General features: G+C 35.5%; 1 protein-coding gene across 1 annotated transcript in view; it reads left to right on the forward strand.

Moving 5' to 3' along the window:
• Positions 1-5,748: 5,748 nt before the first annotated feature.
• LOC136034339 (homeobox protein DBX1-like) overlaps positions 5,749-18,942 on the forward strand; it is a 50,621-nt gene continuing 37,427 nt past the window's right edge. The window contains exons 1-2 of the mRNA XM_065715473.1: positions 5,749-6,053; positions 8,730-8,849. Coding sequence (XP_065571545.1) covers positions 5,771-6,053; positions 8,730-8,849 — 403 coding nt within the window. The 5' untranslated portion in view covers positions 5,749-5,770. The remainder of the gene's footprint in view (positions 6,054-8,729; positions 8,850-18,942) is intronic.

Raw genomic sequence — 18,942 nt, forward strand, 5'->3', positions numbered from 1 at the left:
CTTACCCTCCGATCTCTGTTACTCTTAAAAAAGGCACCAGACACTCGCGCTGTAATTGGAGTGCAAGGGGTAGAACTTCCCCCTTCATATATCTAACAAACGCATTTTAAACAAGTAAAAACAAAGTGAAAATGTTCTGAATGTATTTTATTTTCAGTAAAGAGCGAATTATGTTCTGGTCTTGAGAAGGTATGGAGTTTGTCAACCCTACTCATGTTAATTTTTCTCGTTTTGAGTTTGACCCGGTTATTTATGTATGATTTAAATAAACAAAATACTTTTAAAATGTTTGCACTTTTTAGTTCTGGTCTTTGGAAGGTATGGGGGTTGTTAAGGACATAATTTCCAGACGTTTCAACTACACTGAACAAAACAGATATCTCGAAATTTTGATTAGATGTCTTTTGGGAATTGATGGGCGTGGGGGGGGCTTGTTTCCCCCCAATCACTTTTGACTAATGAAACGTGCACTAGCCCTTTTCAATTTCCAATTGAATGTGCCTTTTTCGAAGCTTCTACGACAACAAATGGCCATCTCAAAATTTCCATCAGATGCATTATAGGAAAATATGAAGTTTGGAGGAGGGGACTCCACCCTGTGATTACTCTAAATCTTAAAAAGGGTACTATAACCTCTTATTACAAATCCAAAGAGCTCCCTTCGCAGTTTATACGATCACCCTTTCTGTATGTAGCTTACATATCCCCATGCTATAACTTACCTTGCCCTTAGGGTTTGAGGGGTGCCATTCTGTTCAAGTTTTTCACAAAATGGCTATATCAAAATTATGATCGGATGTGTTTGGGGAAATGGTGGACGAGAAGGGGGTTAGTTGCCCTCCAATCACCTTCGACTATTAAAAAGGGCACTAACCCTTTCTACTTCCAATCGAATGAGCTGTTTTCGAAGTTTCTACGACAACAAATGACCATCTCAAAATTTCTATCCGATGCATCCACTCTCCGATCAATCCGAATCTTAAAAAGCGCACTAGAACTCCTGATTAAGAATCCAATGAGCCCCCTCTGAATTTTATGCGATCACTCTTTATATATATATATATATATATATATATATATATATATATATATATATATATATATATATATATATATATATATATATATATATATATATATATATATATATATATATATATATATATATATATATATATATATCTTATATTCCCCAGGGTATAACTTACAACTCTTGCCCTGAGGGCTCTTTGGGGGGGGCATCCTCAAAGGCATAATTTCCGGGTCTTTAAACTATGTCGAACAAAATGGCCATATCTAAAAAAAACTATTGGATGTATTTGGGGAAAATGGTGGGCCTGGGAGGTGGGTTATGCCCTCCATTCACTTTCGACTATCAAACAGTTCGTGGTAACGAACTGTAGTAAGGAGCGACCCGGCTCAATAGTAAACGAAACTCTAAAAAAACGGAATTTCGATACTAAAAGATATATCAAAAGAATCGGATTTTTATGCTGATTTTAAATATATAAGTTTCATCAAATTTAGTCTTTGTCATCAAAAGTTACGAGCCTGAGAAAATTTGCCTTATTTGGAAAATAGGGGGTAACACCCCCTAAAAGTCATAGGATCTTAACGAAAATTACACCATCGCATTCAGCGTATCAGAGAACCCTATAGAAAAAATTCCAAGGTCCAATCTACAAAAATGTGGAATTTCGTATTTTTTGCCAGAAGACAAATCACGGGTGCGTGTTTATTTGCTTTTTTTGTTTTTTTTTTTTTTCCCCAGGGGTCATCGTATCGACCAAGTGGTCCTAGAGTTTTGCAAGAGGGCTCATTCTAACGGAAATGAAAAGTTCTAGTGCCCTTTTTAAGTGACCAAAAAAATTGGAGGGCACCTAGGCCCCCTCCCACGCTCATTTTTTTCCCAAAGTCAACGGATCAAAATTTTGAGATAGCCATTTTGTTCCGCATAGTCGAAAACCATAATAACTATGTCTTTGGGGATGACTTACCCCCCACAGTACCTGGGGGAGGGGCTGCAAGTTACAAACTTTGACCAATGTTTACATACAGTAATGGTTACTGGGAAGTGTACTGATGTTATCAGGGGGATTTTTTGGTTTGGGTGTGGGGTTCAGGGGATGGGGCTATATGGGAGGATCTTTCCTTGGAGGAGTATTTCATGGGGGAAGAGAAATTCAATGAAAAGGGCGCAGGACTTTCTAGCATTACTATAAAAAAAAACAATGAAAATATAAACATGAAAAAATTTTTTCAATTGAAAGTAAGGAGAAGCATCAAAACTTAAAACGAACAGAGATTATTACGCATATGAAGGGTTCTAAAAATGCTTTAGCATAAAGAGCAAGGTATTTAGGAGGAGATAAATACTTCGCTCTTTATGCTAAAAATTTTTTAAATAATTTCAACTATTTATTCTACGGCCTTTCTGATTCAGGGGTCATTCTTAAAGAATTGGGATAAAACGTAACGTAAGTTACGTAAGTTATGTACGTTTTTTACGTAAGTTAATTCTTAAGTTACGTTTTTTTTACTAATAAAAACGTTCGTTAAAAATTAAAAGATCTAGTTGCCTTTTTGAGTAACCGAAAAATTGGAAGGCAACTAGACCTCCTTCCCCACCCCTTATTTCTCAAAATCGTCTGATCAAAACTAAGAGAAAGCCATTTAGCCAAAAAAAGAATTAATATGCAAATTTCATTTTAGTAATTTATGTACGGAGAGCCAAAATCAGACATGCATTAATTCAAAAACTTTCAGAAATTAAATAAAAAAAAACAAGTTTTTTTAAATGAAAGTAAGGAGCGACATTAAAACTTAAAACGAACAGAAATTACTCCGTATATGAAAGGGGCTTTTCCTCCTCGACACCCCGCTCCTTGCGCTAAAGTTTGATTTTTTCTCGCAACTCTACTTTTTAAAACAATAAAAAACTTTAGCGCAAGAGCGGGGTGTCGAGGAGGAAAAGCCCCTTTCATATACGGAGTAATTTCTGTTCGTTTTAAGTTTTAATGTCGCTCCTTACTTTCATTTAAAAAAACTTGTTTTTTTTTTATTTAATTGCAAGAAGACACTGGTCCTTTCAATTTCCAATCGAATGAGCTGTTTTTGAAGTTTCTACGACAGCAAATGGCCATCTCAAAATTAAAATCAGACGCATTTCGAGAAAATAAGAGATATTTGGGGGGAGATATCCGCTCTCAAGTCACTCTGAATCTTAAAAAGAGCACTAGAACATCTGATTACAAATCCAATATGCCCCCTACAAAGTTTTTACGATTACCCTTTCTATATATACCTTATATGCCCCCAGGGTATAACTTACAACCCTTGCCCTGAGGGCTCTATAGTTTTTGGACCTTTCAACTACATTGAAAATAATTGATATTTAAAAACTTTAATTGGGTGGGCTTTGGGGTAATGGTGGGTTTGGGAGGGGGGTTAGCTACCCTCCAATCACTTTCGACTATGAAAAAGGGCACTATTCCTTTCAATTTCCAATCGAATGATCTGTTTCCGAAGTTTCTGTGACAACAAACGGCCATCTCAAAATTTCTATCAGATGCATTTCGGGAAAATGCGAGGCGTTGGGTGGGGGGGTTATCCACCCTCCGATTGCTATGAGTCTATTAAAAGGCATTAGAACTTCTTATTGCAAATCCAATGAGCCCCCTCCGAAGTTTATACGATCACCCTTTCTATATATCTTATATACCCCCAGGGCATAGCTTGAAAGCTCTTAAGCCAAATTGGCCAGACATGTCAACAAACAACAAAGAGAGATAAAGCTCAACAACAACAAAACTCAAACGAGACTGTGGCCAGTAGAGAGAAAAGAGATGAAAGACTAAAACAACGCGGATATTCCTCCTATATCTAAACTAGGCGTCCTCAGCACAAGATAAAAAAAAAAACAAATAAAACAACCACCAATAAAAATAAATACAATTTTCGCTACTGATCCACGTAGGAAAGAGAAGCTATTAGAGTTACTTCAATGAGAACAACAAAGCAACTGAGGAAAAGTTATGAGCATTTAAACCCATTTTAACTATTCTGTTGCGAAATAATCCTCTTGTTAGCTAATATTGAAGCAACTCTTTTTGGTCCAGTAGGTAATCTTGTCCCCTGGTGATTATGTAAAATTTTAATTCCCTTATTGGCTATTGGTTCTCTTTTCAAAAGACAATCGTAAATTGGGTCAATATTTAAATTCTCCGTGTCTCTGTTTATTGAAAGATTAGCAAACATATGTTTTTTATTTTCTATAGCCTCCCTCGCTCATTGAGAAAAACCCCTATCATTAGAAATAGCTGTAGTCTCATCAAATTGTATAAAATGTTCAGGATGAAAGAATGTATGTTCAGCCAGAGCCGAAACAAAAGCTTTGTGAGGCTTTCTTAATTGTAGGGTTTTTTCAATTGAGTTGCTATGCTCAATAAATCTTTCAATAAATTGTTGGTGAGCTCTACCAATATAAAACTTTCCACAAGAATAAGGAATTTTCTGCACCCCACTAACTAAATCTTCCCGGGTTAAATCCTTCCCAGAATTAAGGAAACTACCTAATGATCTCACTGATTGGAAACAAGTATGGCCAGCAACGAATGGCAATCTCAAAATTAAAATCAGATGCATTTCGGGAAAATACGAGGTATGGGGGGTATGCACCCTCCAATCACCCTGAATCTTAATAAGAGCACTAGAACTTCTGATTACCAATCCAATGTGCCCCCTAAAAAGTTTATACGATTACCATTTCTATATATACCTTATATGCCCCTTAGAGTATAACATACAACCCCTGTTCTGAGGGCTCTGAGGGGGGAGGGTCATCCTCTAAGACATAGTTTCCAGACCTTTTAATTACGTTGAACAAAATTGATATCTAAAAGTTTCGATTGGATGGGTTTTGGGGAAATGGTGGCCGTGGGCCCTTCATTCACTAACCCTCCAAATTATTGGAGGGTTAGTTGTACTCCACTCACTTTCGACTATTCAAAAGGGGCTATTCAAAATGAGCTCTTTTCAAAGTTTCCAAGATAACAAATAGCTGTCCCAAAATTTCTATCAGATGCATTTCGGGAATATATGAGTTGTGGAGGGGATCCACCTTCCGATCACTCTGAATCTTATAAATGCACTAGAACTTCTGCTTACGAAACCAATGAGCCTCCTCCGAAGCTTATACCATTACCAGTTTCTTGAATTTCCATTCAATATCAGTTTTTTTTTTCTTTATTCAGTAACCCTGTCACTGTTACACGGAAAAGTTCTTCTTTTATTGTACTGGTTGTTTTCTACGGTTTTTTTTTGCACTCAAGTTTTCTCGTTTTGTAAAAGCAGATTTATGCTATAAAAAAAATACGTATTGAACAATAAATATCTGCTTAGCTCAACATTTTAATGTTTTAAGCTACAATAGGGATCAAAATACAAACGCTTCTTTTCGTGTTTTGGGCTATTATCATCAAAGCCTCCTCCTAGCTTTGAGAATACATTATGCTTTTTAATAAGAACAAGAGTTCAAGTGAGGCTAGGAATGACCCCATGACTGAGAAACTCCCTGTAGAAGGACTTTGCTCTGACTACTTTGATTAAACATTTCCACTCCCAGTAGAAATGAGGCTCTTAACTTTCCAGTGTAACAGTTTAGGAAACGACCATCTTTCCTCTAATTGGCTAATGAATAACCAATAACAGGCAAGGAAATATTCCTGGATTTTCTTGGGCTAAAACGATCTAGTTACTGGTAATCAGGAAAATGCTTCCGGCAAGTGAGTATCTCTGGCCGTTTTATCGCCCGTCATGTGTTGAAAACTTGAGTGATCGTAAGTACACTAATGACTTAAAAGAATCAGACCGTGAGTCAGTTTTCCAAAGACGTGCAGAATCTCGTAACTCAGCAAGTTCAGAAGAATGCGGAAATGCGTGTGGACCTAAGTTGAAATTTGGTGTTGCGGCTATATTGGGACTTGATACAAAGAATGAAGAAAAACAAGAAAATAAGGACTGGTTAAGTTTAATACATACTCAAAGTAGGCAAGGTAAGTCTTTTGAATATAACAGTTCTTTAGCGCTGCTACTAGCCCGTAAGAAACTTGATAATTATTTGACTTAAATTCATTGAATTAGGTTCTTTTCCAACGCTTTTTTAAGCTGATTAAACTCTTTTTTAGGTTCTTTATCTACTGATTCAGGTGTTGGCTCAAGTGTCTCCAGGTTTTACTCTAGCCATTTTTTTTAACTGATTAGAAAAAAATTACAAGAAAGCGTCTTTCCTATTTCTTTTTCTCTGAAAAAACCTCTTGTATTGCCGAGTATGAACCTTAACTCCTGTTTCATCCTCCATGATAGATTATATTTTTTCATATAATTAGCCCATTTTGGTGAAGTAATGTGTCGAATATAACCCATCCTTCGACCCACAAAAATTTTTATACGTGTTAGAGTCGCATAATGGTGGTAAATGCCTAAAAAAAGCAGTAATGTGAACAAATAGGATTGGGTCTTTGAGGTTCTGGCTCAAAATATCAAAATTTAATTTCAATTCTTTCGAGCCAAAAGTGTTGATGACTTTCACACTGTTTTTAATTATTATGAATGTGATTTTTGGTTATTTTTCCGACCTTACCCCCTCTCCGAAGCCCTAATATACTGAGAAAACTGTGCTCTTGACTCCCAAGGTTATGCGGCTGAAGTGGTGGCGTAGCTCATTTCACGTTTCCAATGGGGTCAAGATTTCCACACAAGCCAATGATTGTAGTCACTAATCGGAATTTCATTTTCTTGATTTGAAAGGTTTTCTTTTTAAACATTCAATTTTGATTGGGGATATAACCGTGCTTGCATGTGCTGTTCAGTCCAACTGCAGAAATGTTTATGAAATTTTGGGTTTTTTAGCAAAGCGGTTCCTTAAAGTCAGTTTTTCAAGCTCCAGCGAATGGCAGAGGCTAAGAAAATCTTGGTAATATTATTTTAAAAGTAGTACCGAAAAAGGACTCACCTACAAACCTGGAAGGTCACATCTCCTATTTGGTTAAAATCTCTAGTTAAGGGGTTTCAGTCAGAAAAAATATAACTTTTATGTACAGAGAAGAAGGTATTTATAATGAATATACGTTAAAATCACGCACAAATGCACATAAAAATACAAAAATAAACTTGGAACAGATGAGTCAGCTTGTGACAATCGGTAAATTAGGATAATTAGAATTTACAAATGGAGCACATGATTAGGCTCAAGTTATTACTTATTATAAAGAGGCTATGATAAGCTTGACTTTTTGTCACACCTATTTGGGGAATGTAGCATTAAAAAGACTGATAAAGGATTTAATCACTTTAATTTCTAAATTATTGATCACTTGATCACTTTCTAACTTGTGACAGTCGGTAAATTGAGATAATTAGACTTTACTAATGGAGCACATATTTAGGCTCAAATTATTACTTATTATAAAAAGGCTATGATAAGCTTGACTTTTTGTCACACCTATTTGGGGAATGTAGCATTAAAAAAAACTGAGAAAGGATTTAATCACTTTACTTTCTAAATTATTGATCACTTGATCACTTTGTAACTCATTATTAGAAAAAAAAAGTTAAATATAAACCCTTTGGCACTGGGTGTGATAACTCTTTTTTTTTTGTCTGACAAATTTTTTCTGTGTTAACGTTGTAATTTTGCAGGCTTTATTGACTTAATTTGATTAATTTTTTTCATTCTTTATCGTACTCCACTGCTTCATTTCTTCCCTTTTTTGGTTTATTTTAACTGGATAATAATCAATTCTTCCAGCTTTTTTGCGGAAGTTAGAGTCAAAATTGGAAAAGGATTATGTTTTTCTCTAGGCCCTTCCAACCATTAGTTCGTTTATTTATTCGTTAGTTTTCACCTGTATTCGTTTTATAGGTGTGTTATATTTAAGAGGTTCTTCCATTAACTGAGTTATGGTTGTGCTGTATATGTTTCATCTCTCGCATTGTCGTGTTATATGTCTTTCATTATCTTTTATTTACTCCACTTGTCTTGTATTTTAGTGGGTTAAATATAAGTTACTATTATTAATTATCCTAAGCCATTTAAACAAAATGTAAAGAATCTTTGGAATGCCCCAATTTGTTTATAGTTACTAAATACAATTTATGCTTAATTCGTATTTTGATTACAATTCAGCTTGTTTTTATGATTAATTTTATTGATTATTGTTTTATTGATTAATTTTTTTTCATTCTTTATCGTACTCCACTGCTTCATTTCTTCCCTTTTTTGGTTTATTTTAACTGGATAATAATCAATTCTTCCAGCTTTTTTGCGGAAGTTAGGGTCAAAATTGGAAAAGGATTATGTTTTTTCTCTAGGCCCTTCCAACCATTAGTTCGTTTATTTATTCGTTAGTTTTCACCTGTTTTCGTTTTATAGGTGTGTTATATTTAAGAGGTTCTTCCATTAATTGAGTTATGGTTGTGCTGTATATGTTTCATCTCTCGCATTGTCGTGTTATATGTCTTTCATTATCTTTTATTTACTCCACTTATCTTGTATTTTAGTGGGTTAAATATAAGTTACTATTATTAATTATCCTAAGCCATTTAAACAAAATGTAAAGAATCTTTGGAATGCCCCAATTTGTTTATAGTTACTAAATACAATTTATGCTTAATTCGTATTTTGATTACAATTCAGCTTGTTTTTATGATGGTGTTTATTTCTCTTGCAGGTGTTGATCCCTTACTCCCGCTTGTTCTGCATCATTCTTCTCAATATTTCGACCCTTTTCTTAGGTCCTTCTACGCATCTGTGACGCAAAAATTTGACCAAGAACGGATTTTAATGCAAGGTATTGTAAATAATACGCACATATACATTATAGACATAGACTTTTCAGACATACTCGTATATGTACCACGCAGGTATATGAAGATTATTTCAGAAATTACCGCCATAAATCTTTTTCCACATCCCAGGGCGGGTGTGTCAAATGGAGGGCGGATAATTGTTCGACCCCTACTAGTTTTTAAAAAAATATCGTATTTCGGTATTTTCATTGAATAATCCCTTTTCTAGTGTTTGCACTGAAAAAAATCGATAAAACAACAGAATGCCCCCCCCCCACCGTTACATTTTGAACAATAAGTTTCGCTCTCCCTGCTATAATTTCGTGAATTGATGCCCCTGTCCCAGGAGCATTATTTTCTTTTTTTTCATTTTTATTTTCTTCTTTATTAGAATATTTTCTTTTTTGCAACTGGTAGCTAGTAAATGCTCCCCTGGTTCCAGCTGAAATTGCCATCTAAAAAGACAAACTGAGTGTCAAGAGGATAGAGCTGTGCTTTTCTTCTTCTTCTTTTTTCGAAAGGTATATAAACCCAAAAATACATTTGACATAGTGAACTCTCTGAAGAAATATTCTCATAAATGTTTCCCGGGAAGAATGGGAAATCAGCAAATGAATACAGTGTTTTAATTACTTCAATGGAAAAACTGTTCTGTTGTCATACTAGCTTTATTTTAATCGATATTATTGTCAACCTAGAGACGGATGTGTTACGCAAACTCTCGCAATTCATTTCGTTTGCTATCTTTGTTCCAGTAGCCGTTTTAGGCCTCATCATCTGGAGGGGGGACAAGGTATACAACAGAAGCGTAAAAATATAAAATAAAATGAATTTAATGGCAAATATCAGACGGACTTGGGGGTGGGGTGGGGGGCTAGTTGCCTCCTCCCTGCCCGGGTATAGAACAGCCACTGCTCTATCCCCTGGTGAGAGCTGTCTTGTGGTGTCAGACCTTGCTTGTTTCCCCGTTATTTTTAATACTTCAAAATGCGAAGTACAGTAAAAAAAAGCATCTGATTGTTTGAATTGGTTAAATGGAAAAAATGTATCATTAAAATAAAAAAAAAATCTGAAGTTTAAATTTAATGAAAAAGACTTGGATATACAGGTACGAAATTTTTAGGTACTAGTCAGCGTCAAATGAAAAAAGTGAGTGAAGAGCCAAAAAAATTGACCAAGACGTATGGCAGTAAACAGTTGAAGTAGGTATTGCTTTCCTTCGAAGGCTCAGTTGTCTCTGCAAATCAAAATAGGCCTAACTGTATGGCAAGTAGCAGTTAACTTGTCTACCCGTCTAACAGTTTACCCGTCAATTGTCTCTGTGGCTATAACCAGTTATATCAGATCTTACATTCAAATCAGGAACACGAGCATGTTCTAAATATATAACAAATACCCAGGAAGAAACTAGCATGTCATTTATTTATTCAATGGTTTTCAAAGGGCGCTGAGATAAGTAAGCTGCTATCCTGACTTTAGATGCCTTTAGATCTTGAAATTAGCAAGCTAGTGGTAATCGGAGCTTGGATCCAAAGGAGCCCCGACCCGGATGCCAAAAGCCCGACTCTTGTGAGAAGGTAGTACTAACCAGTAACCACAGGGTTGCCACCAGTAGCACGAAAGTGTTATTTTAACACTATCTTATTATGTGTAGCACGTGCTATATTGAATATAGCACTTTCTCTGTTATATGACCAAATTGAAATTTTAGACATATAAAAAACAATTACAAGATATGTCTCACATCAAAATGTACGTCAGAGCACTTCTTATGCATGATAATAATCTAAACATATTTAAATAAGGGATGTGCGTTTGCGTGTGCATTTTCCCATTCAGCTTTCTGATCAGCTACGTTTTTTATGGATACCTTTTATTCCTCTATATTTAAAAAATTAAAAAATTGACCTAAAAAGTAATCTAAGCACACTTAAACGGACTATGCGCGTGTCGCGGCGGAAGCCGCAGCACGCGGAAAAAAATGTTGACAGTAGCACCGAAAATTCTGTGCAGCACGCAAATTTGGGCACCTGTAGCCCTTTAGGAACTTTCTGTGGCGTCAACCCTGATTGATTTCCACTAAGCGTAGTGAACGAAAGATCACGTAATTTGACTTCTTTTTTTTTCATGGTTTGAATAACAAAGAAGTTACTTTCATTCCTGAAAGAAAACTAATTATTTAGCCGAGATACTTAGAAATAAAAGCAATGTCATCTAAAAACTAAATAAAAGAAAACATTCTCGAGCTGATCAAAGTATACAATTTTTAAAAAGGAAACGACAATAGCGAGAGGGAAAGAAGTAAAGCAGCAAAAAGAAAATAGAAGAGACAAGGGAAATACTTTTTTTTTTACAAGAAACACATTGTAGTTTAATTCTAAGCAAAGAAGCATTAATCAAAGGACTATGACAAAGTATCAGAGAGCTAATTTTTTTTTCCAAATCTGAAAGCCAAGAGAAGTTCCAAACTAGTTCATGACTTTTAACGTTGCTCATATTTTGGCAATTTTCAAGGCAATAACTTTTAATATACGATTTTGAAATAGATTCGTTAATTCAAAATTTATTTACTTACTCAGTTTGGTTGGTTGGTTCTAACACTCGTAATTAGTGTTTTAAAGTTTTTTGGAGATCCATATAGAAATTAAGCTCCGCTTCGCCTAATTGCTGACCTATCGCAGCTTTTTGTATTTGAAAATTAGTCATAAAATAAATTGATGAAATTCTAGATGAGGGGCTCGCTGTCTTGGAAAGTAGTTGAGGTAGGTAAATGAAATTTTCAGAAATGAGTTTTCAAAGCCTAAATTAGAGCCTGTGAAGGTTTCAAGGCCTGAGAAAATGATAAAATGTACGGACAGGGGGTTTTAAGCCATGCAAGAGCTTTACAAGTAATTTTCACATTTCATAATATACCTGTCTGTATTGAAGCTTGTTCAAAATGGTATTTAGCTCAAGTTGATATTTAAGCTGGTACATGGCCAATTCATAATAAAATTTGCCCGAATTGGTAGTTTAGTTAAAATAAAAAAAAAAATGCTATACAGTTTTTCTTCTTTAAGCTAAGGATCGACAATGAAGCTTTCTGATTGGCTGGCGTTAGCTAGGTGCCGAAGAAACTCAAATAAATTGAACTTCGTCGTCAAATTTCCATAGCTCTATGAATTAATTGAATCTTGTTACGAATGTCTTAGCATTAGTTATATTTTGGATTTAGCCAAATTCCATTGTGAACGAGCCCTTACAGACCCTTTCGAGACCAAAAATAGCATGGTGAACGGTACACAGCTTTTCTTAGAAGTTCTTACGAGTTTATGAAAGATTGTTTACCATTGTGTTTGAGCTCACTATTAAAATTCAGAGGGCATAACAAAATTTTACCCCACCTGGACCCACCTTAGTACTATTCGTATCTGAAAGCCATGATTTTCTAAGAATTTTCTGTCGGTGCTTTTAACATTGCGGAGTTTATATAGCAGTATTGCATTTTTGTCACTGTTGCCACGCTGAGTCGTGAAAACAAATAAGTGAAACTAATTAGCTAAATGGGAAAACACTTTTTGTCCGTACGAATTCAAACATTAACAATCTGTCGACTCGCAGAGAAAACTACGCCTTCAAAGGAAAGCTATGCCTCCTTTAATTGTTTGTAAAGTACGAAACTGGTACGAAACCGGTTTTTACAGATTTACAGATCAAAATTTTGAGTGTGTTCTGAAAAATTAACTAGTACCCATCCCTGAATTAAAAGTAGAGCAATCAACGATATTTTCTAGCGGAAATTAATTTTTAATTCTTGTGACTTTGTATTTTGTTTTCCTGGGTGTTGAGGGTACATCAACGGAGAAATACCTCCTACTGCCTTCTATTTATCCTATGGACCTATGTTTTCTTAGCATAGTCATTTTAGGAAGGATCCTTAGAGGTACCTTGTACAAATGCACGCACGATCATGTCTACTACATTACTTTCTGATTGTTCTGAACAACGAAAACAGATATCAGCACCCCTATTCTCAGATACCATTAAATTTCTTTTTCTCAGATACCATTAAATTTCTTGGGTACCAAAATTGCCAGCATTTTGGACCGACTTAAGGTCGGAGGAAGTCCAAGCTGGTACCAGAGAGCCGACTTATTATGTATTACATGTTACTTATTACGTATGTGAAGGGGATTGCTCTTCTTCAATACCACCCTTTTTACACTAAAGTTTTTGGTACTTTAAGAACAAAAAAGGTTCTTATTGTTCTAATCAAACACACAATGTTTCAGGAGTCGTTCTTAAAGAATTGGGACAGAATTCAAACTGTAGTGTGAGGAGCAACCCCATCATATACGTAATAATTTCGGTTCGTTTTAAGTTTTAATGTTCCTCCTTACTTTCAGTAGAAAAAACTTGTTTTTTTTTTAAATTTTATTTCTGGTTGTTTTTTAAGTTATACCGGAAAATCTGGCTGCACCTCCACCAATAATTTCCTACTCCCCACAAATTTATTCTCTAGACAATTCAATCCTGGTGAGGATATACCCCAGACAATTACCCTCAACGTCTCCACGCGTAAAATTGAGCCGGCAATGAGAAAGCAATACATAAGAGGAATTTTGGCAAATTCCCCTGGTGTAAAATTTATCCTCTAAAATTTACGCCCTGGAAACTACTCCCCCATGTTAAATTCTCCCCGTGGAAAATCCACCAGCAAATAATCCCCCCCCCGAAAAATGTCTGCATACTTCCCAATAAGAAAAACTATGCTTATACAATGAGAAATTTTTGTAACTTAAAGGCTTGTATCCGAGGACTGTGGGGGTCATGATATCTCCAAATACATAGTTCTTGGGTCTTTTAATTACGCCGAACAAAAGGGGCGTGGGACGGGGCCAAATTACCATCCATTTTTGCTCACTTAAAAAAGGAACTAGAAGTTTTAATTTCTGTTCGAATGAGCCCTCTCACGATATTCTAGGACCACTGTGTCGATACAATCACTTCTGGAAGAAAAAAATACAAACAAACAAATAAACACGCATCCATGATCTTTTCACAGGCAAAAATACAAAATTTTACATTTTTATAGATAGGAGCACGAAACATATAGAGTAAGGTTCTCGGAAACGCTGAATCTGATGATGTAATTTTTATTAAGATTCTATGACTTTTAGGGGTTTTGCCCTTTTTTTTGAAAATCAGGCAAATTTTCTCAGGCTTGTAACATTTGATGCGTCAGACTAAACATAATGAAACTTACATATTTAAAATTAGCATAAGAATTCGATTCCTTTAACATATCAAATGGTACCAAACTTTTTGAAATTTATGTATTTGAAACCGGCATAAAACTCTGATTCTTTTTATATATCTACTGGTATCAAAGTACCATTTTTTAGAGTTTCGGTTACTTTTGAGCCGGGTCGCTCCTGACTTACAATTTTTTACCACGAACTGTTTGATATAGACGTTTTGTCACTAACAATTTGATCTTAACCCAACTCCTTTGAATGAATTTTTTTCATTCTCGATCTTTTCTCATTCTCAGTCTATATTTTTGTCAATTATACGGAAGCCTATCTGCATGTCTTACTATCAAAACATTCGTCGTTGACAAGGTTCGGAAATAGTCTCCGAATCTCACTATGGCCTGAAAGACATAATATATGAATATATTTCTATGTCGTAGCGTCAACTCACAAAATGTAGGAGATAGGGTAAAGGTTATAATTTTTATAAAAATTTAGAGGGGGACTTTTTGGATTCTTCTCGATTTTTTAATGATGATACAAAAAGGCGTATTTTTCACCACCTGCACACGCAATGACTGGCGTCACCGCCAAAACTAAGGGTTGAATGCTTCACTACCTGCTCTACTGTGCTCTCTATGGAGGAACAGTTTTCAAGGTTGGGAGCTCTACTCCCTTTGCTGCCCTAAAAAAAATCATTTCCACTCCTTTGAAGTTTGTATAGATGCTCTAAATCTTTATGGGATCTGTGAAGTAGTTCTTCTTCCTAGAGATATATGGATAGACTGACATAAAGACGTTCAAGTTTATTATAAAGATCCTCTCTGCTAAACAATTAGCTTTCTAACAGAATTGAAAGCAGCTTCCGTTCTGCATAAACTATGCAAATGAAAAGTCATAAAGCAATACGAGCCATCTCTCGTTGGCCACATTTAGTACAAACAAATGCTCTTTAATTGCCCGATGATTCGCATTTCATCCTTAGAAAAGGAAGATATTTGAGTAGAAAAATATACAATTCAGCTTTCAAAGAATAAACAATCACGCGAATTTCCTATCCAGTCCTCAAGGGAATAGAGTATAAAGTCTGATATATGTATTTCATCAACTTGGTTAAAACCAGATGGAGGCAAATTAAAGGCAGCTATTTAAAATGAAGATAATTTGGAACGCGCTTTTGTTTATTGCTTTTGTCCTTAACTACTCCTTGCGTTATTCTGGTGTGGTAATTACTGTCAATGGTGTTGATGAGTGTTTTAGACGTGCAAAACCAATGCCTATCAGATTCTGTGACGTAGTTAGGTCCTGTGGCTTCCATTTGAATGATAATAGTTCAAAGCCCTTATTTTTTCTTCTTCTTTCGGTACTTATGTATTATACGTCAAACACTCAAGTGCTTGCTTTAATTACAATCTGTTTCTTTGACGCTCAATTCTAATGAAATATCACAAAGTATGATGAAAATACAATAATTTAAAAGTGGACTTGGGCTTTTTATTTGCACATTAGGGCGGAGGGGTGGGGTAAAGTATGGCGCGTCTGCATTCAAAATGTGTTAGGTATAATTATTCTGCATATTATGAAGTAAGAATTGTTTTCTAACTTCAAATTGCTCAAATACTCTCCCCCCCTTATCTGGAAATATACAGCCTAAATTATATATTTCACAGCTATTCAGTCACTTGCCTTTGTCTTGTCTCACGCTAAGCTGAAAAAAAAAAAAAACTAACAAAGAAACCGCTTGGTTCTCGAGTTTTACGAATGTAAACTTGAGTGAGTGGCGTAAAATACCCAAGTACCCTTCTCCTTTTACCATTTCTCAGTCCATATACAAACCAAGGGGGCACTGACTTCAAGCCATCTGGTAAATATCTCGGACTGTCCCGTGTGCCGCACAGTTTCGCCACGCTTGGCACGCGTCACCTGGTGCACATGACTTCTGAGACAGTGCGACCCTCAATACAAACAATAAAGAACAACACAATGAGGACATTTTAGAGACAATGAGTTGCAGAAAAAGATTAAATGAATATTCCTTAATTATCTAATTACTCCGTATATGAAATGGGTTGTCCCCTCCGCAATCCTTCGCTCTTTACGCTAAAGCTTTTAATTGTTTTAAAAAGCAGAATTGTGGCAAAGAGTAAAACTTTAGCGTAAAGAGCGAGGGATTGCGGAGGGGACAACCCATTTCATATACGGAGTAATTTCTGTTCGTTTTAAGTTTTAATGTCACTCCTTACTTTCAGTTAAAAAAACTAGTTTTTTATATAATTTCTGAACGTTTTGAATTAATGCATGTTTGATTTTGGCTCTCCATACATAATTTATTAAAATGAAATTTGCATATTAATTCCTTTTTTGGCTAAAGGGCTTTCTCTTAGTTTTGATCAGACGATTTTGAGAAATAAGGGATGGGATAGGAGGCCTAGTTGCCATGCAATTTTTCGCTTACATAAAAAGGCAACTATAAATTTTAATTTTTAACGAATTCTTTATTAGTAAAAAAATAACTTAAGAATTAACTTACGTAACAAACTTTTATATTCTTTAATTTTTATTATGTATATGAGGGGGGTTTGTAAACTCGTTAATACCTCGTTCTTTACACTAAATCGTAAGTTTTGTCCTAATTCTTTAAGAATTACCCCTGAATCAGAAAGGCCGTAGAATAAATAGTTGAAATTACTAAAAATACTATAGCATAAAGAGCGAGGTATTTATCTCCTCCTAGATACCTCGCTCTTTATGCTAAAGTATTTTTAGAACCCCTCATATGCGTAATAATCTCTGTTCGTTTTAAGTTTCAATGCTACTCTTTCCTTTCAATTGAAAAAAACTTTTCCATGTTTATTTTTTTATTGTTTTTTTTATAGTAGTTTTAGAAAATCCTGCGCCCTTTTCATTGAATTTCTGTTCCTCCATGACATATTTCTCCAAGGAAAGCTCCTCCCACATAGTCCCCTCCCCTCAACCCCACCCCCAAAACCAAAAAAAAATCCCCTGAAAACGACTGTACACTCCCCAATAACCATTATTATATGTAAACACTGGTCGAAGTTTGTAACTTGCAGCCCCTCCCCCAGGGACTGTGGGGGAGTAAGTCATTCCCAAAGACATAGTTATTATGGTTTCTGACTATGCAGAACAAAATGGCTATCTCAAAATTTTGATCTGTTGACTTTGGAGAAAAAATGAGCGTGGGAGGGGGCCTAGGTGCCCTCCAATTTTTTGGTCACTTAAAAAGGGCACTAGAACTATTCATTTCCGTTAGAATTAGCCCTCTTGCGACATTCTAGGACCACTTGGTCGATACGATGACCCCTGGGAAAAAAAAAAAAAAATAAATAAACACACACCCGTGATTTGTCTTCTGGCAAAAAATACGAAATTCCACATTTTTGTAGATAGGAGCTTGATTTTGCTATAGGGTTCTCTGATACGCCGAATGCGATGGTGTGATTTTCGTTAAGATTCTTTGACTTTTAGAGGGTGGTTTCCCCTATTTTCTAAAATAAGGCAAATTTTTCAGGCTTGTAACTTTTGATGACAAAGACTAAATTTGATGAAACTTATATATTTAAAATCAGTATGAAAATCTGATTCTTTTGATGTATATTTTAGCATCAAAATTCCGTTTGTTAGAGTTTCGTTTACTATTGAGCCGGGTCGCTCCTTACTACAGTTCGTTACCACGAACTGTTTGATAGCCTCTCTCAGCGAAATAAAAACAGTGGAATAAAGGTAAAATGAAGCTTAAAGTGAAAATAAGGGAACTGAAAAATAGAATCACCAATAAAAGCGATAAACCTGCATTACTCTGGACAAGTTCAGTTAAGATTAATGAAAATGATAACTCATACAAGCCAAATCATACCAAAAACAAGTTTTAACTTGCAATTATTGCTTTTTTTGGCAGCTAGCCTTCCACTTTTCAGTATTGTTTTTTTTTTTAGTTTGTTCGTTCTTTATTGTGAGTTGATTTTTATCTCCATTCTACTTTTTTATTTCGCTATTGAACTGAAATTAATTTACCTTATTCTGCAACTCATCGTCTTTAGAATGTCCTCGCCGCGTTATCTTACCTACTGTTTGAATGATGGGAAGACAGTTGGGTCTTCTTCGTCGTTCAAGTTTGTAAAGGAATTCTGAAGGACAAAACGCAAACAAATTGCATTGTTATTAAATCAGTTTCCTTTTTTTAAATAAGAAAGAACATTTTTGACTTTAAAAAAATTCTAAAAATGTTGTGTCTTTAGGCCCTAATGTACTTGACTTTGACTTACTTGACTTATATCTACAGCCGAGTGCTGATCGACGGGTGATCCTGTCTATGGCGATTGTTCATTTCCCTCTGTCTGATGTTTGTCATCGACAGGGACTCTAACAGGATGTCGAACCATCGCTTGTTCGGTCGGCTATGAAGTCACTTCCAGCCGGCTTTGATGGGGTCGAAGTCGTAGATCGTGTTTGCGGTTAGATGTGGAGGCATTCACAGCAGGTGTCCAAAGCATTTGATTCGATATGCTTTTTTTGTTTGCTGTTTGTTGTGAAAGGTGTGCGGAATAATGACCTTTTGAAACACATTGGTATCGACTTTGGAAGACAACTCAGTCAATACGCAACTACACGAAAAAAATGCACCGATATAACGGAAATCAGGTTTAGATTAAACCAAAATAAGATATAAAAAGAGCTTTCTATATATTGCTTTTAAAAGTGTGGTTTGCATGTGGTAATTACATTGACTGTTTTCTTGTCCGATCTTGCAATCTGAAGCAACAATAAATAATTTCAACATAACAACCAGTAATAATGACCAATAACAACTAAACAAAATAGTGTTTCTGATGCTGTAACA

The sequence above is a fragment of the Artemia franciscana genome, chromosome 2 (assembly GCF_032884065.1).
Source record: "Artemia franciscana chromosome 2, ASM3288406v1, whole genome shotgun sequence".
Taxonomy (NCBI): Eukaryota; Metazoa; Arthropoda; class Branchiopoda; order Anostraca; family Artemiidae; genus Artemia; species Artemia franciscana.